This window comes from Acomys russatus, chromosome 14, assembly GCF_903995435.1.
Source record: "Acomys russatus chromosome 14, mAcoRus1.1, whole genome shotgun sequence".
Taxonomy (NCBI): Eukaryota; Metazoa; Chordata; class Mammalia; order Rodentia; family Muridae; genus Acomys; species Acomys russatus.
The window spans coordinates 28,496,719-28,522,963 of NC_067150.1; the positions used below are offsets into that span (position 1 = coordinate 28,496,719).

The 26,245-nt window shown below is 49.9% G+C and overlaps 1 protein-coding gene across 1 annotated transcript in view; it reads left to right on the forward strand.

Moving 5' to 3' along the window:
* Positions 1-26,181, forward strand: part of Kirrel3 (kirre like nephrin family adhesion molecule 3) — a 555,811-nt gene extending 529,630 nt beyond the window's left edge. Inside the window, exons 8-17 of the mRNA XM_051156140.1 lie at positions 4,233-4,381; positions 5,973-6,100; positions 7,094-7,220; positions 10,822-10,922; positions 14,047-14,245; positions 15,634-15,669; positions 18,791-18,898; positions 20,340-20,449; positions 24,865-24,951; positions 25,542-26,181. Coding sequence (XP_051012097.1) covers positions 4,233-4,381; positions 5,973-6,100; positions 7,094-7,220; positions 10,822-10,922; positions 14,047-14,245; positions 15,634-15,669; positions 18,791-18,898; positions 20,340-20,449; positions 24,865-24,951; positions 25,542-25,985 — 1,489 coding nt within the window. The 3' untranslated portion in view covers positions 25,986-26,181. The remainder of the gene's footprint in view (positions 1-4,232; positions 4,382-5,972; positions 6,101-7,093; positions 7,221-10,821; positions 10,923-14,046; positions 14,246-15,633; positions 15,670-18,790; positions 18,899-20,339; positions 20,450-24,864; positions 24,952-25,541) is intronic.
* Positions 26,182-26,245: the final 64 nt, after the last annotated feature.

Genomic DNA, 26,245 nt, shown 5'->3' on the forward strand with positions numbered 1-26,245 from the left:
TGCAGTTTCCCTAGACTTTGGGTTCTGTAAGACTCCCTCCGTCCCTTCCTCTCCTGCTCTGAAGCATTCTGAATCCTACATGAGCTCCCGGTATAAGAGGAAGAATATGAGCCGGGCAGTGCTGGTACATGCCTTTAATCCCAGCACTCGGGAGGCAGAGGCAGGTGGATCACTGTGAGTTCAAGGCCACCCTGATCTAAAAGGTGAGTCTAGGACAGCCAAGGCTACACAGAGAAACCCTATCTCGGAAAACCAAAAGAAGAAAAGGAGAAGGAGGAAGAGGAGGAGGAGAAGGAGGAGGAGGAAGAGGAGCACCAGGGGTTCAGCTCCCTGCAGATGGTCACTGTTCTTATTTGCTACCAATTCTTCGAGCCTTCTGATTGGCTGAAGGGTCTGCGGTTGTGCAGTACCAACCTGGGCTCGCTGTAGGACTCAAAAGGCCTTCTGGCCCCCAGGAAGAGGTGGGAAAGCTGGGCTGGGCTGTAAAAGCGAGAAGAGGTTTTAGGCTCCTGTTCAGCCCCTTCCCTTCAACAAGGTCTTGTCAGCACCCCACATTCATTTTCCACATAGCGCTAGGACCCAGGAGAAAATGGCTTAAACAAATCTGTAGCATGAGTCCATTGATTTTTTTTTCCCCGCCAAATGACGTTGACAAGATTACAGACATCTTTGCTTCTTTCACTCATTCATCTTGATTGCGTCCTCCCTTGTCTACCTCAGAGGCTGTAATCTCTGAAATTAGACATGTATCCTCTCTCAGCCCTACCCTGAGATAGGACCTGACTGGGCATGGAAGGTGCCACTTCACCGCCTTCAGGAACCCAGGGCCTGGGTTTGTGGACCAGGCTTAAGGGAAACAAGAGATGTTCTGGGCTTTATTCACTGAGGTCTCTGGCAAATATGTGACAGAAGAACACAGTCGCCTAGACAGTGCATGTGGGGCTGTTTGACACACCAACGCACACCTGTGACGTGTTGGGTCTCTCGATTCTGTGATATAAATAATTAATCCTCTTACATTTGTTCAGACCAAATTAGACACTGATTGAAAAGGCTTAAGCTGAAGCAGTTCAAGGAGGAACTGGGAGAGATGGTGGGGATGAGGCGGTGAGGACCAGGCAGAGGAGGCTGAGCCACAAACTGGGGTTGGGGTGCGGGTATGTGGGGAAAGAAGAAATCTGCTCTTTGGTTCTGGACCCTGTGGCCCAAGACTGGAATGAGATAGTCTCATTCCATATGCTTCTGGAAGGGCCTTCAGAGAGCCGTTTGATGTGTGATGGGAGTGAGGGAGGGTGGGGGGAAGATTGGTCAGTCAAGATATGAGCAGAGGGCTCTTAAAGAGCTGAGGTATGAGCCAGGCGTGGTGGCGCACGCCTTTAATCCAGCACTCGGGAGGCAGAGGCAGGTGGATCACTATGAGTTCAAGGCCAGCCTGGTCTACAAAGCAGTCCAGGACAGCCAAGGCTACACAGAGAAACACTGTCTCAAAAAAGAACAAAAATAAAGAGTTGGGGTATGGGTTGCCACCTTTCCAAAAGCCCTGAATTCAGCCTTCTGACATCCAATCCCATAGCCACCTCCCTCCTCCCTCCATGACCCTGAACCAGGACAATCAGAGCATCCTTCCTGCCTTCCCTCCTTGGACGCCCACAGTGTGCATTAGTTTTGATCTCTTCTGAGGCAGAAAACTTCCTGTGGCAAGCTGTATCCTAATTCTTCTTCCCTGTGGCTCCTTTGGGTGCAAAGAGAGGCCAACTTGGCCTGGAAGGTGTAACTGAAGACCTTGGAGTACTGGGTTACAGACCCCAGGGGTTGTGACAATCTGATCCTGGGGAGGTTGGCCCTCCCTAAGCTTCCCAGTAAGGGGCCCATGAACAGAGAGAAGCCTCCATCTTCTCCATGGGAAAACAGCCTGCCTATCTGAGCCAGCACCCCTGGGCACAAACACAGAGCCAGCCCCAGCTTACATGTTACAAGCATCAAGAGCAGAGAATGTTTACCTGGGCGTTTCCTCACTCTCCTCTCAGCTCTCAGCTCCCCCCCCCCCCCCCCCTACAGCCCCCCCTGCCTCCCCCCCCCCCCGACAGCCTCCCACCACTCCTGGAAGGAGTAGAGACTGGACACTGATCTCCAGCTGTGTGTCTGGAGCAGAATTAATCCACCTCAGGCAGGGGCCCGTGCCTGACTATTAAGTCTGGTCATTAAATTAAAGTTAGGAATTGAAACGACTCATGAATAACTCATAATGGTTTGTTGGGAAGCTCCTTAAGCTCTCTGGGAGCTATGGTTCGCTCTGTTGTTAAACTATAATTGTTATTATTAATCGTGTTCTTAATAGTTACTCGATATTAATTCGAGATAACAACCACATGGCGCCAGTCTAGGTGTTCCTTGGGATGTAGAGAAGTGGCTATGTCTCTAGGGGCTAGACAGGCCACACTGAGCCAAGAGCTGGTGGAGAAAGGGGGAAACAATCTGTGTCACCAAGAAAGGGCCAGGAGCAGAGCAAGGAAGAGCAGAGAAGTAGCAGCGGTCAGAGGGAGTGGGGACTCCACGGAATCACCAGAGAGGGACCCCAGAGGCCTCTTCAGCTTGAGAAACAAGCCCAGACAGGTTGCAGACCTAGGAACATGGTTAGAAGTTTTATGTTTTCAAAGAGTGAGTGTTGTGCACACAATAGCTTTAAGCTGAGGAGCTGTAAATGCTTTCCCCTTAGGGATCTGTAATCTACATGTACACAAGCACACAAGCATATATGTGCATACTCACACATGCAATCCCCCAGAGGGACACATGTACACACATGCACATACACCTGCACACATACTAACCCTCACATATACAAGTAAACACATGTACATACACACATGCTCTCATGCCATAGACCGTGGCACTCTCATATTTGTACACATGTAAGTCCTCACATTCACATACATGTACATGCCCATACTTTCACACATTTGCTCACTGGCACTCATGTACAGATGTGTATATACATTCACATACACTTACACACATAAAGACCCCATATATGAACACACAAACACATATTCACATTTTATGTATGTAACTCCTCCATGTCCACATACACATAAGTACATACTCACAAGTGCATACAAGCAAACTTTCATGTGCACACATATATGCACAATCTCACACTTACAGGTGCACGTGCATGCACACACATAGATAACATGCACATATTCAAACTTGCACACATACAAACCCTCTCATGTGCACATATACACACATACATAGGGATATAGGCAATATTCACATGCACACAACACACCCTCAGGTACACATATATACATATAGGCATATATGCATATACTCACAGGAAAACCCTCATGAGCATATGTGCATACATTATGTGCACTTTTGCACATACACACACACTCACACATACCTTTGTGCACATGGCCATCACCTGGTGGCTGATCCAACATGCTGATCACAACCCCAGAACTGAGATCAAGCAAAGCTTAAGGCTTTTCAGTCTCTTCCTTTCAATATGGTACTGATCAGCTCATGAGAGAAATTTCCTCCCCAGTGGACTTCCCCCCCCGCCCCTCAACCAGGGCTAATGAATCTGTGGTCTCAATGTGACAAAGCCATGGGGGAAAGGCAGAGTCAGCAAATAGTAAAAATCAAGTATCTACCTTGGGAGGAAGACTGAAAAGATTTAAAAGAAGATAAGGGCCACAGTGAGGGAGGGACCTGCGCTAAGGCAGGAGCTAGATCAGAGCCAAGAGAGTTGCTGAGTAAGCTAGCATAATGTAGGCGTTCAATAACCAAGTCCTACATTTTCTTACCTTGTCTGGAAGCCAGACTTCGTATAGCCTATTTTGTCTGTGTGTAGGGGGGTGCACACACCAATGTGTGTAACATACATGCACATGTGAGGAATGTGTCATTCGCCCTCTGACGCCATACACTCACCATCCCTCCTTTTCCTTCACGGCCCAGGACAGGGCCCAGAATAGAACTTGGAGCAGTATGGCCATGCTATCTGGTGACTAAGAGTCGGATTAACAAATGACTCGCTCACTATGGAGTGGCCAGCCAGAAAACTCATCCCCAGAATAACCTACTTCTCAAGTGGCCATGGCTCAAGGTGGATCACCATCACCTTGTGGTAACATGCTCATCTCCTCATTTTCTTGAGGGGTAGGTATGTCCAGCTTCCCGTGGGATGCCTTCCCCCCATAGACCTCTGGCCTCCATTGCAGGTGGGCCAAACGGGGTCACATCATCAAGGAGGCATCTGGGGAGCTGTATAGGACAACTGTGGACTACACGTATTTCTCAGAGCCTGTGTCCTGTGAAGTGACCAATGCCCTCGGCAGCACCAACCTTAGCCGCACAGTGGACGTCTACTGTAAGTGTGGGGGCTCGGGGACCCTGGGGGGCAGGCAGTGGGTGGTGGGACCATGGCTAGACTCATCTCCCACAGCACAGTGTACAGTTTGTGTTTACAGCCTCTCCTAGTACCACTTCCATTTAGATCTTTGGTTGCCCCAGGGCCCCAGAGCATCAGAGTGCAGTGACTACTTTCCGTGGACTGGGAGGACTGACCAGCAGGAGCGAAGAGCCAGCATGACTGTTCTAGCACCCTTACATCCTAATCACCTCCCAAGGGCCCTACCTCCTAATATATCTACACAGCATAGGCGTTTGAGGAGGACACACACACACACAGTCCATAAGTATATCTTATTATCCATATTATCAAAACGAAGGAGATGGACACTCAGGGGTGCACAGGGACTACATGTCAGGGTGAGAACCTAGGCCAGGGAATAACTAAATCCATCACCTATACACACACTCCAATGTCCCACTGACTCATGGACAGCTCCATTTTCTCACCAGTGGCCTAACAGATGTGGCCAACCTATTTCTGAGAACTAGCTAGCTGGATGCATTATAAAAAAAAAATTACAAAACCCAGAGTGATGGCACACACCTATAATCCAGGCACTCGAAAGGCTAAACCAGAAGAACTTCCAGGCAGGGCTACATAGTGAGTTCAAGACCAGCCTGGGATACATATCACAAGTACACAAGTATATATATGTGTGTGTGTGTGTGTGTATACATATATGTATACATATATTATACACACACACACACACACACACATATATATATATATATAATTAGCTCACCTACTACCCATTAGTTTTAAAAGCACTTCCACAAACTTGACTTTGACCCTTTTGTCCCACAAAGACTCGGTAGATATATTATCTTACCTGTTACATCTTGAAACTAGTCTCAACCTCCTAGCTCCAGAGTTCAGGCTCTGTGCCCTCAAAGAAGTGCTCCAAGGCCTTCCTGGCCTGCTCTCTGAGTACCTCAGCCATTCTACAGAACAAGGCTTGGCCTACAGGCCAGTGTGTTGGAATAGGGCAGAGAAAGGCTTTCACATACTGAGCAGAGGTGTCAGAAGTGGGACCAGGAGCTAGCCTACTTCTAGAGGACTAAGGAGGGTCTGAGGTGTCTTGGCTAGAAGGCAAGTCCCTAGAAAGACACCCAAGAAGAGTGGACCAGGTCATTTCGAGTCATGGTCCCAATGCCTATGATTTCTGAAGCAGTAGGTTCCCTCCACTTTCTGGAGCCAGATGGGACAAGGACAAAAAGAAGGGGATGAGCACTAAATAGAGGTAGAAGTTGGCCTAAGTGCCTTTGTCTGTGACTGGTACCACCTCCTCTGTAGACCTGAGCAAGGCTGAGCCTGGAGAAGAGGGGTCTTGTCCTCACTTCCAGAGTCCTCCTCCCACGCCTCAGGCCCAGGCTCCTCAGAGAACTGAAACCTAAGGGAGTGGACTGAAGTGGATGGAGGTGCTTAAGTACCCAGCTGCCTCTCTTCCTCCAGTTGGGGTGGGTGAAAATGAGAAGAGAGTAAGACAGCTCCCCAGAGCTCCCCAGCCCCCCTGAGCCCATCTCCTCTTTCCTCCCCATCACAGTTGGTCCCCGAATGACCTCAGAGCCTCAGTCCCTGCTGGTAGATCTGGGATCAGAAGCCATCTTCAGCTGTGCCTGGATCGGCAACCCATCTCTGACCATCGTGTGGATGAAACGGGGTTCTGGTGTGGTAAGTTCTCAGGCCAGGCTCCAGGGTCCTATGGCAGAAATTGGGGCATAGCTAGTAGAGCAGACAGGAGGGCTTTGGGGGAGTCAATCTGTAACAAGCCAGCAGAAAGAGGAGCAGGAACTCGGAGCTCTGCCTGTACCCATGTCACTCTGAACATGCTATGCCTAGGGCAGTTTGCCCTAGCCCTAGAAAGATGTCTAAGTTTTCCCTCAGATAAACTTACCCTTTGTCACTGCATAATGGTGGCACACACCTTTAATCCCGGCACTTGGGAGGCAGAGGCAGGCGGATCTCTGGGAGTCTGCGGCCAGCATGGTCTACAGAGTGAGTTCCATAACAGCCAGTGTTACAAAAAGAAATCCTGCCTCACCCAGAGGAGAGGGGGGAGGGGGAGGGAACAAAACAAACAAACAGAGCCTTAATCTTAGCACAACATTCTGGGGACAGGCAGAAGGACTTCCTTTGCGTAGCCCTTATGTGCTCACAGCTGCAGCAGTGTTTCAGGTGGCGTCGCTGCCCCCCTTAGATGGATGAGCCTCTGAGATAGTAACTGAGCAATTCCATGCAGGTATTTAGTGTCCAAGATTAGGTCAGATCATCACCTCCAGCTATCTCCCAAGGGGACACTAAGAATGACTACGACAGCCTGGATTCAAGGACCCTCCATATTCAGTTGTGGGATAAATTCAGCCACGGGTAGCTGGGAGGTGGCAGGAGGGTACCGTCCTCTCTCTGTATAAAGAGGCCATGAGTCTTTAGTTAGGGAGTCCCACACTCCTGTCACCACCATGCACTACTCCCACAGGCTTGCATCTGGAAGAGGGTCTCAGTGTGAGTGGGAGTCTCCTCTCAAGGCCTTAATGGCACTATCTGTCTCTTAGCTCTCTCTTCTCCTTGGTGTTTACAGAGATGCTGGTGTCTGGGTAGCAATCTATCCCCAGCAGAAGAAGCTTTCCCTTACTTTTTGTGTCTCGTCCTCCTCTGGCCTCCTAGGTCCTGAGCAATGAAAAGACCCTGACCCTCAAATCTGTCCGTCAAGAGGATGCTGGGAAGTACGTGTGCCGGGCTGTGGTGCCCAGGGTAGGCGCTGGGGAGCGAGAGGTGACCTTGACTGTCAACGGTAAGCCCCGCCCCTGCACAAACACCACAGTGGGAATGGGGGATATGGGGGGAATGGGAATGCTGGTATGTTTGTGGACACTCTCCTTTTCAGTACCTTCAAAAAAATCTCAGTCGTGGAGTGTGGTAGGCGATGAATTTTATCCTGGCCAAGAAAAAGAGGTCAGAGGTCACAGGATGACCATATTCCTTTATCTACCTTTTGACCCGCCTGACAAGGCCCATGGAGAGGTTACGGGCTCATCTCTCACTTTTCATGATCAGCCACTTAGCATTGCATTAGGTCTGCTCAGCCAGAGAGACATATCACCGTCCCTAGGGACCAAGCCTACAGGATCCTCCTGAGGTCATGGGACATGTCTTATACACAGCGAACATAACCACGGCAGGAAAGGGTGCTCATAGTGGGAGTTTATTGACAGCTATTCATGAAACACTGAGGGGTTGAGGTATCAGACCACACCTGGATGCTGGGATGGAGGTGGCTATAAGGAAGCTAGAACCAGCTCAAGTCAGACTCAGGAAGACTGGCAGCAAGATGGAAATGTCAAGATCCCTGCACAGTGCACACTTGGGCAATGGTCAGAAATCAGGGCTGCCCATTTATAGGAGTGAGAAACTCTAAGGCCTAAACTTTACCACCACCACCACGAACTGCTACATGCTGGTGGCCAAAGTCTGCCTCAGATCAAAGCCCTGAGCTTCAGGCCTTTATGTGAGGTTTTGGGTAGGGCCTTGGCCTGAGAGCAGGGTGTGAGCCAAGCTCTGGAAATGAACCAAAGTGACTATATCTCAACATAGGAGGCTGCCCATGGACAATCTCATCTATTCCCCTCCTATGCTAGAAAGCCAAGCCCAGCTTGATGCCTCCTCAGCACCCCTCTGCTGCCCCCATTACTCCGTTCCTGCCCAGATGTTCTGCTTCTCCTGGTCTGAGAGGGACAACTGCTGCAGAGAAATGGTCAATCTACTCAGTGTACCCAGACCCCAGAGCATTCACACATCACCTATCCCAGGCAGAACCCAGACTCCCAGGGCCTCCTGCCTTTCCTGTGTGTCCCCAGGATGCCACCAATAAATTGGCACTGCAGGGCTAAAAATAACAGCATCTGATCGCGCCTCAGTATATCCATGGCAACACAGGCTGCAGCCTTTTCCTGCCGCGCCAGTGTCTGACACTCCACTCAGTGCGCCAGGCCACAGTGAAAATCGGCAGCCCTCCCCACTGCCTGCTCTGGGGAGGGCGCTGAGGAGCCAAGCTGCCATACCTGTGGTCAGCTGTGACCCGAAGGCCCGGGACCCTCAGTTACACACATGCTCACCAGAGTCTCCAGCCCTGGAGCTATTAACTGAGCATCCTTGTGTCTAGCGGGAAGGGGTATTGTAAGGAGGAGGTTGGCATTTTTATTATTGCTTTAAGACGTTCAGGCATTTCCTAATGGGAACTTATGACTTTTCGGGGGGGAGGGGCTCGTTCTTTGCTCCTGGGAAAGACACACACACCTCAGAGGAACCCACAGGCATCCAGCCAACATTTATTCTGTCTTCCCGCCCCCTCCCCCCCCCCTTCCTAAGCCTGCTTGCCTTTCCTAAGTTGCTAGCTGGAGAACAACTAAAGAGATGCACAGAAAAAAGGAAACTGGTCCTTACCTATATTCTGCTAGTCACAGGGAGACTGAGGCCTGGATGAAATGACCCAAAGGGAGGAACCTGCCAGCCTACACTAGGGATGGGTCTGTCTGTCCTGCCTGCAATTGGGGAACAGGTGGAGAGGTGGCGAGGCTGATAGGCAGGGGCCTGGGTGTCTAGAATGCAGACATTTCCCATGACGGCCAGTCCAGCGGCCTTGGGAAATGAATTGGCACGGCTATAACCTGAGCTGATACAAAGCAGGTACCAGAAAGAAAGGGGCAATGGGATGCCAATTACCTGCTGCTTCTCTGGGCCTGATTTCCTTTACTTTAGTTTTTTTATTTTCTTTCAAGAAGCCCATAAACGCATATGTATTTGTTGACAGCTTTTAGAGCCCTGTGAACCCCTTGGGGGATTCCTAGTTCCTGGGAAATGAAAGGAAAAGATTTTTATGGTATCATCACTTCTCAGCCCAGCTGCAAAGCATCATCCTGCTTCCATAGGATGTAGAGCTGCTGTGGCTTGGGGCCAAAGGCTTCTGGGAGGTGAGGAACTCTAAGGAGGAAAGCAAGATTCAGCCCAGCTATATCCATTCTGAACTCAGAAGCCATCTCTCCCAATACCTGTTTTCCCCTTGGCTGAGAACTACTCATGGAAAATGCAAATCTGTTTTAATTAAGGTGGTTAATAAACAGCAATTATGTTTGCAGCAATTTTTGTTTTATTCCCAGCATAATTTTGCCTGTTCTCAGGATCTCTCCTTCTTAGCCATCTTTCCTCTGTTCTGAGGTCTAAATCCCAACCATCATCCTAGGGATCGGGGACATGCAAGAAGGTTTCATCCCCGCCCTCAGCATTCAACCAGCCTGGCCCAGCCCAAGTTAGGGGCATTGAAGTGGAAGTGTCAATTAAACAGACTTCACTCCCCATGGCGTCTCTTGGGGTGCTCAATGTGATGAGACTGGCCCTCAGAAGCTGACGGATCTGTCTGTCTGTCTGTCTGTCTGTCTGTCTGTCTGTCTGTCTGTCTGTCTCTCTCTCTCTCTCTCTCTCTCTCTCTCTCTGTCTCTGTCTCTCTGTCACTCTCTCTGTCTCTGTCTCTGTCTCTCTCTCTCTCTGTTTCTCTGTTGCTCTCTCTGTCTCTGTCTGTCTGTCTCTGTCTCTCTGTGTCTGTGTCTCTGTCTCTGTGTCTCTTTGTCTCTCTGTCTCTGTCTGTCTGTCTCTCTCTCTCTGTCTCTCTCTCTCTCTCATACACACACACACACACACACACAGTATGGAATAATACTGGGTCAGGTTTGGAGCTGTGCTTTTGCCTAGCATGACTGAGTATGTAAATGCAGAAAAACAAGATAATAAACTACAAGATCTTCTGAGGCCTGTATAGGATTAAGGCTAGCACACTTACCCTTTGCAGGGTAATTCCCGCCCTTGGTGAAGGAACAGCACTACTTTTTCCTTCTTGGACCGGCAGAGACACCGGTTTCTTAGGCAAGTGTGCCCTCTGCTGGACAACTCAGAAATCGCTTGGATTCCAACAACAGGAAAGCTGGGTGGCATTCCTTCTGTTCTTCCTTGCAGTCTTCTCTGATGCTGGTGCTTGCCTTCCCAAGCTGACCGCCTCCTTTGCAAAGCATTCCCCATCTGCAGATAGAGTTATTCTCTCTCCTCTGAAGCCTGTTAGTACTCTATCTGCACCGCTTCTCACCACCTTTTATTAGTTATTTATGTCTTCTGGGAATTTTGTCTTGGAAGCATTCACTCATGATCCCTGGAGAGGTTTATGACTGAATGCCTAATTTACCTTCAGGTCCCTTATCTCGCACTCTGCCTTGCACGCACACACGAGCCTTCTGTAAATGTTTGCCGAGTGCTTGGATTGGTGAATATACTTCTGATACCCACCAAAGAGGGTGGCAGCTGAGGCTGTGCCCTTCCTGCATCCTAACATGATGTCATCTTCTTGACAGGACCACCTATCATCTCCAGCACACAGACGCAGCATGCCCTTCATGGCGAGAAAGGCCAGATCAAGTGCTTCATCCGGAGCACCCCACCGCCTGACCGCATTGTGAGTGCTCCAGGGAGGGAAGGTGGTGAGGGTATGCACCCGGCATCCAGGGGTCACCTCTTCTAACACCTGAGCACCCCGAAAGCTAGTACAAACCCTGGAGCTTTCTTTTCCTCCATGGTGGGAAAAGATAACTATCTGTGTCCTGAGAATATACTCTGAAGATGAAATAGGAGGAGGCAGCCTCCTGTCTCAGAACAGGCGAGCTTAGGGGTGAACGTACCTCCAAGGCCCAGCATTAATGATTTGGACTGAATAGGCATCCTTCATGCAGAGGGGAAGGCTCTCCTCCTCCTGATGCCCAAGAGGTACTCTGTGCCTTCCAGCTCTAAAATGATCACTGTATTAGCCTTTCTTCCTCCAATCTCTCAGCCTCTAGGGTAGAACAGGCATACCTTACCCCCAGTTCACCCTCATTACACTATGGTGCTTGCATTTTCTTTTAAGGGAGACTTTTTTTTTTGAGACAGGGTTTCTCTGTGTAGCCTTGGCTGTCCTGGACTCACTTTGTAGACTAGGCTGGCCTCGAACTCACAGAGATCCACCTGCCTCTGCCTCCTGAGTGCTGCTATTGAGACTTAATTTTTTTTTTAATTTATTATTATTGTGTGAGTAGCATGTGGAGGCGGAGTGAATGTCATAGTACACGAGTGGAGATCAGATGCAACTCAGGTCATCAGGCTCATGTGGCAAATGCCTTACCCACTAAGCCATCAACACACGAGCCCCACCCCCACCCCCAATCAACCCGAAACGAGTCACTGCTCCAGTATGAAGACAAAGAAAAAGGGCGAGTTTTGTGGAGCTTCTGAGGGAAACTGTTCTTTTAGTAATCGCTGGGCCCTGTGATGGTGTCTTAGTTACTTTGTATCACTGTAACAAAGCACCAAGACCAAAGTAACTTACAAAAGAAAACATTTAATTGGGCTTCCAGTTCAAAGAGTTAGAGTGCCTAATAGCAGACCAAGGGCATAGTAGCAGGAACAGCTGAGGGCTCACATCTTGACATGCAAATAGGAGACAGAGAGCACACTGGGAATGGTGATAGTCGTTTTGAAACCTCAAAGCCCACCCCATCACCACCCTCGGTGACCCACCTACTCCAAGAAGGCCATACTTTCTAATCCTTGCCAAACAGTTCCACCAATGCAGGACATTCAAGCATATGCACCTAGGGGAGCTATTCTCATTCAAACCACCATAGATGGTCTTACTAGAAGACGGCCCAGAGGCCAGCTCTGAAGTGAAACAGTGCTAGAAGGCTGTGACTGAGATGGGTACTGCTCAGATAAGACTGCATGTGTGCTAGAGACACTGCCTGGTACACTAAGACATGGCTAGAGGATTAGTGCTGTTAAATGTTGTCTCAGGCATCTGTTTCATTTGGTGTCTGAAAGATTCACACAAAGTTCCAAATAACTGCACATAGCAACTATTAACCTGTGCCTCCTCGTTCACTCTTTAATTTTTAAATTATAAATATGACTCATGGCCATTGTAAAAGATCCCCTTCAATCACCCTTGAGCATTTTATACCATCTTTTTCTTTATAGATATTTATTTCTAGACTAGTGGTTCTCACTAGGTCCCCTAACGGCACCTGGCAGTGTCTGGAGACCTTTGTGGTTGTCACAATGGTGAAGGGTGCTAACGGGCCTTAGTGAGTAGAGCCAAGGATGCCATTAACAGCCCCACAGCCAGGAAGGATCTGGTCCAGAGTGAGGGAAGCCATGTTTCCTAGCATCGCACAAGGGTGTAGGCATGGTTGACATGATAAAGTTCATGCAAAGTCACCCCTGTAAACAAAGAGTGATGGAGATGATGGAGCACACAATTTCAAACATATTCTGTAGAAAACCAAGTCCCCAGACTAGACGTGATGGGCCACGTCATAACCCCAACAGTGGGAGGTGAAAAGAGGTGGATAAGCAGGTCAAGGTCATCTTCTGTTACATTCAGAGTTGAAGAGCAGTCTGGTGACAACCTGTTAAATTGTTAAAGTCTTCCATCGCTCCAAGGCTCAGCACCGGGGAGCACTGGCAAAGAAGCTCAGATAGGTGGCTATGGGGAGGGCTACACTGCTGCCATAAAAGCTCCTTCTTGGCCTAGAAAATGTTCCTAATGCAGAACTACATAGGGTACCCTTCAGAGAAGGAAACATCCTCTAAACTGTCCCCAACCTGTATGGGTATGCATGTCCATGGTCAGTAGAGCATATGTACATGCATTGTGTCTGTGTGGTATGCACGTGTGCATGTGGTTTGTATGATGCCCACATATAATAGTGTGTGTGTGTGTTAGGGTATATGTGCATCTGCACTGATAATGTGTTCTTGGTGTGTGTGACATGAGTGCACATCGTGTTGTGGTATAGTTATGTGTGCATGGTGGTGGAATTCAGCATCTGATGTGCTATTGGGTGTCATAGCGTGTGTAATTATATGTATCTGAGGTCTATGGATGTGTTGTATGTAGTTTGTGATGTAGGTATAAGGTATGTTTGTACTATGTGGTATGTCATATGGTGTGATGTGCACATGTGGCGTGGCATATGTTTATATGCTGTGATGTGCATGTATCGTGTGGCACACATTTATATGTTGTGATATATATTTATGTGTACCATGGTGCAGACACACATGTGCACTGCTATGTGACGTGGTATATGAATACCTCCGAACACATGGATTGTGTTATGAGCACATGTACAAATGTGTTTGTGGTATGTGTGCTTGTATACATATTTGTGTGTAATGTGTTGCACATGTGTGTTTATTTTTATAGTTTGTGGTATAGTGTGTATACATACTGTGTTTGCACATGTCTGTATGTTTTATGATATGAAGGCACGGGTGTGTTTTTAGTGTGGGGTATATGCGTGTACACATATCACTATGTACACATGTTGGTCATATGTGTTCCTGTATGATAATGTGTTCATGTGGGTTGTTTATATTTGTGACATGTGTTTTTGTAGTGTGTGGCATATGTCTGAAAGTTCATGTATTTGTATTGGTGGGGTATGTGGTAATGACTGTGAACATGAGCCTAGCTATGTCAACATCTTGGAGGGGTGCCGCCACGGTCCTGGTATGGACTCTCATATCCCTGCACAATCTGGCAGGCCTGGTCCTGGAAGGAGAATGTGCTGGAATCAGGGACATCAGGGCGCTACACAGTAGAGACCGTGAGCACCGAGGAGGGCGTCATCTCCACACTGACCATTAGCAACATTGTGCGTGCCGACTTCCAAACCATCTACAACTGTACAGCCTGGAACAGCTTCGGCTCTGACACAGAGATCATCCGACTCAAGGAACAAGGTGAGAACTGTCAGGGTGCCCAAGGGACCAGGGAATGCTGGCCAGATCCAAGGATGGGGCACAGTGTTCTTCCTCACTGCCACACAGCCTCACATAGCCAACCCCTGCACCAAGGAGCATTGGCACCACCAAGGGAGCCAAGACTGCGTTGTGGCCTCTGAGGCTGTTCAGGGTGACCACAAGTGACCTAGGCTGATGGCAGTGATAAGCACTCAATGGCATCCGAAGGCCCTGGCTTCCACACGTTCCACCTTCCCCTGAGGGCTCCGATCTGATGCCCAAGTGCTAGGTTGTGCTTAGACACGCTGAGGAGCCTGGCCCAAACCTGATAGAACAACAGGAGTCCCAAGGATGGGCCAAAGCTAAAGCTGAAGGGCAGCCCTGCCCATGTGAGGGGGTGAGGGCTGGGCTCAGACCACCTGCAAGCCCCAGGACACACCTGGACCACTATATGCTAGAGGAGACTGGCCAGTTCTGGAGCACAGAGCAGCTGGATTTTGAGAGAGAGGAGGAAAGAGGAAGGAAGCTCACCTCAGTGTGATCCATCACTGTGACCCCATATGCCCACTGCCCTAGCTCCTGATCAGATGCTAAGAACTTGGTCTCATGCTAGACGTAGTAGTGAGCGCCTGAACTCTCAGGTATGTAGTAGGCTGAGGTAGCAGGACCACTTCAGCCTACACATTCAAGACCAACCTGGGCAACAGAGCAAGCCCTGGCCTCAGAACAAACAGCAGAACTCCAGTCTCCATGTAAAGTTTTCCAGCTGACTACCAAACAGAGAGATGAGAGCGGGCCCAGAGACTTTCACTCAGGTCCTGGAATAGGCTGCAGGACTTCCCTCTGCTTAGGCAGTGCCACACCATGGGGTTCAGGGGTGGTGTTCAGCAGGCCTGGGCCTCTGGATCAGAGGTTGGAAGCTCAGCAAGAGGTCCCAGACAGACCACAAAGCCTCAGTAAACCATGAGGTGGCCGTGATCATACCAGCAGATCAAAAGTGTCTCCAAACGTCTTCCTAATAGGTGCTACTTTGCATAACGCTTTGCATATAATTTGCATAATACCATCCACCCATCATCCAAACATCCCTGGTCCCCTGTTGCCTACCCTCTTCGTCTTCCCCTGTGCCCTCCTCTAGTAGTCCCACCCACCTCCAAAACCTCCCCTCCAGGTTTGACTTTTCTCTCTGTCCCTCCCCCTGCTCCGGAGGGCCATGTCAGGCTGAATGAACTCAAGTTCAGTTGTAGGAACCTGGATCTATGGAACAGTCCCAAAGACATGACATAGAAGGGAATTCCCCTTCACCCTTCCAGGGGACCAATCCCCTGTCTCGCCCCACCCTGGCCAGCCAGGCCCTGGCTGTGGACGCTTGCTTTATTTCCAAACAGGTTCGGAAATGAAGTCGGGAGCCGGGCTGGAAGCAGGTACGGAAGGAGCCGCTGAGAACTTCCCCCGGGGTTGGAGGGAGGGACTCGGCTAGTAGGGGAGGGGCTCAAAAGGGGCCAGGGAGGCTGCTAAATTCTCTTCCTCCCCACATCAAGGGCTTAGTGCAGTCAGAGCAGTGGGGGAGGGGCTCCCAGCCACTGGTGTCCAGGGACCCCAGACACCTGCCTGATACCACAGCCCAGGGCTCCTTCCTCCCCAGGACACAGCTCTTGCTCCCCCCCACCCTCCCACCCCCCACCCCGCCCACCACCCTTTGTCCTCCGAAGCCCTAGCTCCCATCCCTGCCCTGGCCTCCCTCTACTTCCAGGCCCTCCCCCAACTCTGCCAGCTCAACATTGCTCCCCAGGGGTCTGGGGCCTGTTCCATGCATGCTTGCTGCCTTGCCTCCTCCTTCGCTGCTCCCTGTATCCCTCCCCCCCCCAAACCCCTCCCATGGAAGCATCATCTCATCATCAAGCCAAGGCTGCTGGACACTGCCCCTCCAGGGCTTCCATAGCAAAATGGTCATCAAGCTCCCTCTATGGGTTGATTTGTTCCATCTAGACAACTGTCCCCCTTGAATCTCACTCCCAGGCAGGACACCAGAGAATAGCAGAATCCTACTACTCTGCAGGGCTGGCCAAGGCCTCAGTTCTCTGCCCACACTGGTTGCCTGGCTTCTTTTGCTCCTTTAAGGAGCTACATGTGGAGCCGACAGCCCGTGCTCCCTGTACACGTATGCCCTTCTCAGGACACCAGGCTAGATCACAACGGTGCCCCATCCAGAGGCAGTATGCAAGTTTCTGCCACCTGCATCGTCTGATCTCTTGAAGGCCTGTGGAGGCACTGGCTTGTTCCTGTCTCTATTTCACACTCCTTCCTTCCTTTGGTGGCTAAGACACACACCCCCCCCACACACACCCATGCCCAGTCCCCTTCCTTGAATGGAGAGGAGACTAAGAAAGGCAACCCCTCCTGAGTTCTCCATAAACAAATGCTCTGCCCAGAAAGGAGTAGCCGGAAAAGGTGACCGAAGGCAGATTTCGAGAGGCCAGGAAAGGAAGAGACATATTGGGACCTGGTAAGGGATGCCACCTGGAGTCACCTGCTTCCACAGAGCCCCTCTCCTCTGCCACTGCCAACCCAAGATGCACCCAGCCCCTGCTGTTAACAGGGCAAGAAAATGTGAAATTTTGAGGACACAAGACAGCAGTGACCAGAGTTCTGCTGCCTAGGCTCTCTGAGTTATGGATGAAAGGTTAAAACCCAGGAATGTTAAGAGAGTATGGCTTGGCTCTGACATGAGCTGTGATAACCCTGGGTTTTCCCTAGGAAACTTCTTAGGAATCCCAAGAGCGTTGGACCAAACACAAACCAAGGGACTACAAACCACGGTACTAATGAGGTTTAACCAGCTCAGCTGAGAGCACATTTCTTTTCTCAGTCATGATTTCTGAGCACAACCCCTCACAGTTCCCCTCTCAGTCCTTGGGATTTGCCAATTTTTTTTATCTCCTCTTGGTCACCTCCTGGCCACGAATAGGTAGGTAACAAAAGCATTCATGTGTGAATCTTGCAGTGGTGCGACACTACACTAGATCCCGTCTAGTAGGTGCCCCTCCCCCCAGCTTCATAGCAGCAGCTTGGGAATTTCAGTGTTTCTTTCTCTTCAGTAAACAGGGGGGCAGGGGGACAGAGCACTCACTTAGTATGCATGAAACCCTGAGTTTCATTCCGAAAACAGCAAAAAACAAACAACAAACAAAAACAAACAAACAAAAAAACAGCAATGCTCCAACCACAGCTCCAGAACAGACACCTGGCCTTCTGCAGGTCATCCAAGCTGCCCCGATGACTGTGAGTTGGGACAGGGCTCAGGCTCTCAGAGGAACTGTCTCAGCTACTGACCTCCCCCAACACACAGTAACTAGAACACATACTTAAAAGGGGCTGGATCCCCAACTCTGCTCCAAGACCTTCCCCCACATTCTTTCACTTAAAGCGCATAACAACATTTAAAGCCACACTACTCCATCGGACAGACAAGATGCTCAGAAGTTTGCGATGAAGCAAGGGACACAATGGCAGCCTGGAAGATGCCATGTAACACAGTTCAGGGCTGGGAAGAGGATGAGGAGCCCTGGATTGACCTCGTTCACACACAGTAGCCACACCCACCCTTGAAATAAGTCACTGCACTTCTCTGGGTGTCCAGTGTCTTTACCAAAGGAGAGGCTTGAGTTTGTTATAATGCAATCACACCTGGCCTCAGAATTTCCCAGAGCTGTTCCAGATAGAGTACTCAGGACCTAGAGTCGTGTGCTCAGGGCCCATATGCATCCATAGGAGGGGCAGGGCCTTTTGGGAAAACAGTCATCACCTAGCATTCCTGCCCATTTGGCAAGGATCAGAGACAGACTGGAGAATGAGCAAGGCTGAGGAGTTCTGGGCCCCTTGGGGCTGGAGCAGGTGGTGGATGATGAAGAGCTGGCCTTGAAAGAGGAATGGGGTGTGGAGGGCAAGGAAAAAGAAAGAGCTGTCCTCCTGAGCACTGTGGGAGCTCCCAGCAGGGCGCAGGGGGAAGTTGCCTCAGACCTGAAACCTCTGAGAGCTGGTTGTCTGTGTGTACCCTCCCTGTACCACAGAAACAGGAGGAAGGAAGGAACTAGACAAACAAGGGCAGGAACCATCACCATTTGTTTTTTCAAAGAAAAGTCATGGGCATATGACTCACTAGCCACTGCACCCATAGTAGATCGCTTCTGTAATACTCAAGAGAGCTAAATTAGCCTAGCCTCGCCCAGCATCTCCAGTTTTCCTCTCCCCTGGCTTTCCACCTGTTCTAGCATCTACTCCTTCCCCTGGCTCCTCCCTCCTCTTGACCTACCCTGTGTCCTCTATCCAATCTCAACATTCCTCTCCAGGGCTGACTCCTCCTATTGGACTGTCTGTGCTGCCCAGGCCCCACCAAGGCATTCCCAAGAGGGGCCCACATGGCAGTGGTCTGGCCCCAGTTTGGCAAGGGATGAACCTGGGGGACTGGGTGGGGGTGGGGGCGTCCTAGCAGGACAGTAGTTTTCTTTTTCTCTCTTATCAGCCTTTTCTTTTTCTTTCCTGCAGAGTCTGTGCCAATGGCCGTCATCATTGGGGTGGCCGTAGGAGCTGGTGTGGCCTTCCTCGTCCTAATGGCAACCATTGTGGCCTTCTGCTGTGCCCGTTCCCAGAGAAGTACGGGAGGGAGACCCGGGATCTCAGGGAGGGGGACAGAGAAAAAGGCCAGGCTTAGACTGCCCAGGAGAGCAAGTAAGCAGGAGTATACTGAACAGGGGCCATAACAGTGTTATGAGCTCCTGGGGCAGGGATGGGTGTGATGCATTTATTGTTATGCACCTGGAGGGTGTCTTGGCAGCAAGTGGGAACTCTACTGAGGCTGAACCGAACTCAACCGGCCTCCATCTAGCAGGACAGGCCACTAGTGTTTTGGGTGGGACACATAGCACTGTTATTTGGTGTATATAGAAAACCTCAGAGGGAACAGGGTAATTTGATGCTCTTTGCTCTGCAAAGTCTGCTAGCTTAACCTGAAAAGCAAGTCACCCACGCAGGGTACCAAAGCATGTGACGGGTTGCCCTGGATGGACTTTTAAAGAACTTTCGATTTTGGTAATACAGTTCTAGTCCCAGTACACTCTTAAAGGGTTATATGTACATGGGGCTTCTGGACTGGGCTCAGTTCTGGAGTTATATGTGATTGACAGGAGTAAGGGAAAGAAAGGTACGCGGGCAGAGATAAGTTGAAGACAGAAGTGCAATCTTCTACTCTGTGACCCTGGGCAAGTCGCACGTATTTAAGGCCTCAGCTTCTTCATTTGTGATATGAGAGGGTTAGATGGCATGACTTACGACCTCAACCAGCTCTGAGCTTCTGGGATCAGAATGCAGAGTCACCAGGACAAGTTGTGACCACCTAGCATCCTTCACTTGCTGGAAGGAAGCCACTGACTCACATGCTCTCCACTCCCAGCTGAGCAACCTTAGCATGTTGTGACTACCCAACGAGATGGCCTTGCAACTTCCTTTGCTGCCTCCTCATGAACATGATAGGAGAGCATATTTCAGCAAGATTTGTCAAACAGGCTGCTCCTGTAGCACACCTCTGTGTGCTTCGGGTTGGCTAAGAGGTTTTAATGTCTTTTTAACATTAAAGTTTGAGGTCCTATAAGCAGAGATGTCCCAAGTAGAGATGGACAGAGAGGACTTGTCAAAGGGAGTGGGGACTCAGGGTGACAGAGCCTGGCTAGATGAGGCAGAGGGATGGATGAGAAGGCCCTCTCCAACCACAAGAGATACCGAGGTAGCTGGGCAGCCAGCATGGCCAGCCTTTGAGGCCCAACCAGCCATCAGTAGACCTCTACAGAGGTTCTATAGGTTGTTGGGGGAGGGGGGGCCAGGCGAGATGGGACTGACAGAACTGAAAAGTCAGAGTCTGAGGGGAGGTTAAATCCTGAAGTGGGGTGGGGAAAAGGGTGGCAGCAGGGGGCTGTGGGGCAGTTGACATCTCTTTCCTTAAGATGAGAACTGAGTGGGGTGTTTTGTTTTTTTGGTTGGGTTTTTTGTTTGTTTGTTTTTGTTTTTTGTTTTTGTCTACACTTTCCTATCTTATGTCCAGATCTCAAAGGTGTTGTATCAGCCAAAAATGATATCCGAGTGGAGATTGTTCACAAGGAACCAGCTTCTGGCCGGGAGGCTGAAGATCACACCACCATCAAGCAGCTGATGGTAAGGCTGCTCCCTGTGCCCCACCCCATCCTGACAACAGAGACTTCCTGATGCTCTCCATACTGCGGAGAGGCAGCACATCCAGGCAGACCCCTCTGCCCCTGAAGTGAGCCAGTCATGTACTCAGCCAGTGAGCCAATTTGTGCATCTGTGAAGTGATGTGGGAGATCCAAAGACATCTATGACGCAATTCCTGACCTGGATCCTGACCACTGAGTAGGGAAAGCATCTGTGCTTAAATTTATATGTGCAGCTACATACAATCTTACACACAGGAGGGGGGTATTATAGATACTTGATGTGTTTTTTTTTCCTCTTCCCCCTACACACACACACACACACACACACACACACACACACAAGTGTGCCAGAAGCACCAGTTTCTTCTTGGGAGATGGATGTCCACCGGAAGCAAATGCAAAACTTTTCCAACAGCACCAAGCCGGCTCCTCCTCTTCCTGATCCTCCCTTCAAGGACCAGAGTGGTCCTCACTGTACAGGCAGAAGGCTAGTCAACAGTACCAGAAACTCTGTACAGCACACTATATCGTGGTGGTAATGTCTAGGAACAGTGACAAGAGGGCAAGAAATAAAGGACATGAGCTTCTCTGAGCCCCAGTGACCTTGTCTATGAAATGGATATGCAGGGTCATCATCAGAATTACAGGGGTAACAACCTGAGTACACATGGCGTTCAGTAGAGTTTTCCCTTGACATCTGTGTGGAGTTTGGTCCCCTAATTCCCAGATACACAAATCTGAGGATCTATGAGTCTCTTGTATTAAATGGTATATAACATTTACACAGAAGCTACCCACATCCTTTCCTATCCATAAATCATCTCTACTTATAATATGTAATATAATGTAAATGCTGTGTAAACAATTGCTATACCATATTGTTTAAGGATTAACGGTGAGTAAAATAAGCACATTCGGCACAGGCAGTTTTCCCTAAACATTTTTGATCCATGGTTGGCTGAATCTGCAGTGCAGAATCCAGGAATGCAGAGACCCGCCGCCTGCAAGAGCCCAAGGATGGCTAACTGGTGTGTTGCTCTAAATCCACCCACTAGATGGGGAGCAACTGCTGCCTTATTCATCCCTGGTGGAGGCTCACAATTGTTCGATGACTGGAACTGACTTTTCTCTCTGCTACACTTTCTCTGGTCAATGGATTTTCAAGGTGTGTCAATTCTGCTTGAAAAATACGTCTGAAATGTGTGCCCTACCTCTCCTCCATACGCACTTCCTTAGTTTGGGCCTAGTCATTGCCCCCTGGGCAACTGCAGCAACCCACTAAAGGAACTCGGCTTTGGCCATTTGTCACAATCATCCTCCGTGGCCCTGCAAAAAGTGTCATTCTGAAACACAAATCTGGTGGCCCACGCCTATAACCCCATCACTCAGGAGGCAGAAACAAACAGTAGTATCTCTGTGACCTTGAGGCCCGCCTGAGCTAATTAATAAGACTCTATCTCAAGCTAAAGAAGCTAGGAAATGTAAGTCTGGTCCTGTGACAATCTACTGAAGTCCCACAGTGGCGTCCACATCTTCAGAATGATGTCCAGCTGCCCTACATGTCATCAAGCCCTTTGCTGCAAGGGACCTGCCGATCTTTCCAGTTCCATATTCCAGCCAAACACATCTGGCTTTCCAGACACACCAAGAGCTGGTGATTCCAGGTCCGAGAGTCCTCTCTACATCAAAGACCCACGTCACCTCTCCTTGTTGACCTGTCTGCTGAAGTTCACGTCCTGCAATAAGAATTGGTTCAAATGCCATCCACTCTGAGATTTTCCTCAGCCTGCCCCCTCCTCACACACTGTCGAGCTGTGCACTTTTTGCTGCACTACCCATGAGCCTCTCTGACAGCCAACTGCTGGAAAAGGACGCCTCTTCAGGTACCTGAGAGCTTCTTAAGGGCAAAGGTCATGTATTCCCACCCCCGCCCTGCAGGGGTCCAGGGGGAGCCCTAACACGGTACCTGACAACATGAAGCATTCCTTCACACAGGACGGAAGCCACACCCCATACCTGAGAAGGAATAATGCTACTCAGGCTTCATCAGGTCTGTCCCTCATCCTTAATGGGCTCTTTAGTTCTCTCCCAAGGAAGCATTTCTTCTATCTCAAAGCCATGCCCTCAGGAAGGAAGCAGGTATGTCTGTGTATTTTGGGCCGAGCAGAGGGAGCAATTTGGCAGAAGGGACTTGCTAGTCTCTTCCTTGGGAAGATAGTCGCTGGTCCCCTTCCAGCACACCGGGAGATCGTATACCCTATGATCTGGGAAATACTCCATCATCAACAGGAAGTGCCCTTAGACATTATATCTGGTGGGAAAGAACAACAGCAATCTAGGTGGAACCAGAACATTTACTCGAAAAGTGAAGGGGGAAAAAAATAATAATGCAATTGGTGAGGGAATAACAGGATGAAAGCACACTGGCCTATTCTTTGGGCTTTCCAGACTGAGATGCAAGAGAGACAAACATCCTGCCCCAAAGTGCTGGGTGAGAGCCTGAGCCAGAGTGCCACTGCAGGCGCGGTGCACCTTACGTCTATGGGAGCATCCCTGTGGTCCCCGGTCATCCATATACCCACTGTACACCGTGGAAGCTCCGTCCTGATCTTACACCTAATCCTTATTCAGACTTAGAGCTCAGCCGCTCACTCACTCACAGACACCAAGGACTCACCCTGGCAGCCACATGCATTCTGGCCAGTGACCACAATATGCAAGGTTCTAAAAGCAAGGTGTGGTGGGAATTTGAAGAGAGCAAGATCTTTCCCCTAAGGCTATTTGGCACCTGCCAAGAAAGACTCATTTGAGTCACTGTTGTGAGGAATGGGTGTGGCATACGTTATTAGTCAGTTTCCTGTTGCTATGACAAAATGCTAAGAAAATCAGAGTTGGAATTGGGGGTGGGGGATGGCCCAGTTGAGATGGTGTTTTGACACACAAACGTGAGGACCTGGGTTCAACTCTCTCAGAACTCATGTGAAAAAAGCATGCACCAGCAACCCCAGTCTTGAGGTAGAGACTGGGACAATCCTGTGGGCTCGCTGCCCAGCCAGGCTAGCTAAACTGGTGAGCTCTAGGCTCAGTTAGAAGCCCTATCACAAAAAATAAGATGGAGCATGATTTTAAAAGATGCCCAATTTCAACCTCTGGCCCACATACACATGTGCACAAGCACACACACACACACACACACACACACACACACACACACACACACACCTTACTCACACAGAGCTATACATACAACACACATAAAAAGAAGGAAAAAAAAGGCATAGTGGCTCACACCTTTAATCCCAAGACTCTGGAAGCTGAAGCAGGAGGATTGCCATAAGTCAGCTTGAGCTACAATGTGAGTCGCTCTGTCTCTAAGCAGCAACAACAAAAGCCAGCACTGGGGAGATGACTCAGAAGGTAAGAGCCAGGGGTGCTCAAGCCAGACAACCCGAGTCTGAACCCCAGAACCACAGGGGAAAGAGAACCGACTCCTAAACATTGTCATTTGGTGTCCACACACAGTGTGATATGCATATACATAAGTGCACGTGCTCGCACACATACACAGAGAGACTAACTAATTAATTAAAAATAAAATAAAATAATAAAAGAAGAACAGTTTCTTTTGGACCCTGGTTTCAGTTCATGTTCACTCAGGTCCTGAGGCCTTCAGACCCGAGTCAAGGCAGAACATTGCCGCAACAGAATGCAGCAAAGGAAACTGTCTACCTTATGCTGTCCAGGAAGCAAAAAGAGACAAGAGGGGGCAGGGTTCCACTGGCCTCTTCTAGGGCACAACCTCTAGTGGCCTCACTCCCTGGGGGGGGCGGGTACCAAGCCTTGAACACATGGCCTTTGTGTGATATAGTTCAGATCAAACCAGAGCACCCATGTTACCAGCATCTCAACTGGGACTCCTCCCAACAGCCTGGCCCTGGCTGAAGGACTGCCCTAAGGAGCCTGCTCTACAATGGTGTCACTGTTCAGTCAGTACTTACCAATCTCAGGTATATCTCCCTGGTGGGCTAGAGCTCACTGAATCTTACTATTCACATACAAGACACTTAGTGCAGGGCCTGGCCAGTAGTTTTCAACAAAATATTCAAATGAGACGTCTGGAGAAGATGTCCCTGCCCAGTGGAAGAGCACATGGCCTCACAGTTATACCAATGCTGCATGTACCCGCCCCTTCTGGCTCTCTCCTGGGATGGAGGTTTCCAGAACACAGCTGACATCTGGAGTTGTATCAAGCCTTTCGCCTGCCTTTCTGCAATCCAGGCCATGCAGGGGACACACATGGCAATCCTTGGAGCTCATGTCTTCATCTTCTTCTGGGAGGAGGTGGAGTTGAGCCCACCTTCGATGTACTGAGTAGCCATTTTTTTTGGGTTGCAGATGGATCGGGGTGAATTCCAGCAGGACTCAGTGCTGAAGCAGCTGGAGGTCCTCAAAGAAGAGGAGAAAGAGTTTCAGAACCTGAAGGTAAGAGTAGCCACAGAGGGGCTGAACTATCCCTTACCCAAACAAAGAGCCACAGCAAGCAGAGTGGAAGAGCTCAAGGCCAGCCTGGGGACAGGTGTCACTGTCTAAGAAGAGGGGACAGGCGGAGAGTAGCTGTTCTCCATGCCTCAACACTGAGAAACCAAGTAAAATCTGCATTCCTACAATTCTCCTCTCCCACAGTCTTGTAGCAAATAGATTTTAAAAGTCAGTATTCATGTTCTGGACAAATACACACACACACACACACACACACACACACACAAAAAAAAAAAAAAAACCAATGAAAAGCTGTTTTTCAAATGATCTTGCATTGCCCTGATGTAAACCAGGTCTGGAACACCATCACCTTCCCTCCTGACAAGCAAGCACCTGCCAGGCTCTGCTAGCATCCCTGCCATGCTAACCCTTCCTGTATCCTGGTCAGTACCCTTCCTCCCCAAGCCTTCCTTCCCTCCCTCCGTGACCCCACCCGACACCCCTGTACAAATTAGGACTGGTCAGCCCAGCCTCCTGCCACAGCCAGTGAAGGCTCCCTGGTGACATGCCTCTTGTTCTTCTTGCCTACCCAGGACCCCACCAACGGCTACTACAGTGTCAACACCTTCAAAGAGCACCACTCAACTCCAACCATCTCCCTGTCCAGCTGCCAGCCAGACCTGCGTCCTACAGGCAAACAGCGCGTACCCACAGGCATGTCCTTCACCAACATCTACAGCACCTTGAGCGGGCAGGGCCGCCTCTACGACTATGGACAGAGGTTCGTGTTAGGCATGGGCAGCTCTTCCATCGAGCTTTGTGAGCGGGAGTTTCAGAGGGGCTCCCTTAGCGACAGCAGCTCCTTCCTGGACACGCAGTGTGACAGCAGCGTCAGCAGCAGCGGCAAGCAGGACGGCTACGTGCAATTTGACAAGGCCAGCAAGGCTTCTGCCTCTTCTTCCCATCACTCCCAGTCCTCTTCCCAGAACTCTGACCCCAGTCGACCCCTGCAGCGGCGGATGCAGACTCATGTCTGAGGATCACGCACTGTGGTGGGGATGGGCCAGGGAGGAGGACAGGGCACATTCTCCTTCTCCACAAAGTGGGCCTACTTTGCAGAGGACCCTACTAGAACTGGCTGCCTCTGGAGTGGCCTCGGAGCACCTCTCTTACCTTCCTTCGAAGCTCTGATGAAGCACAAATCTGGCTCCTAGATAGAAAATGAAGAGGACACGGCCGAGTACACAGTGCTCAGGGCTGGATACCTTTGTCTCTTGCACTACCCTGAAGGTCCCTC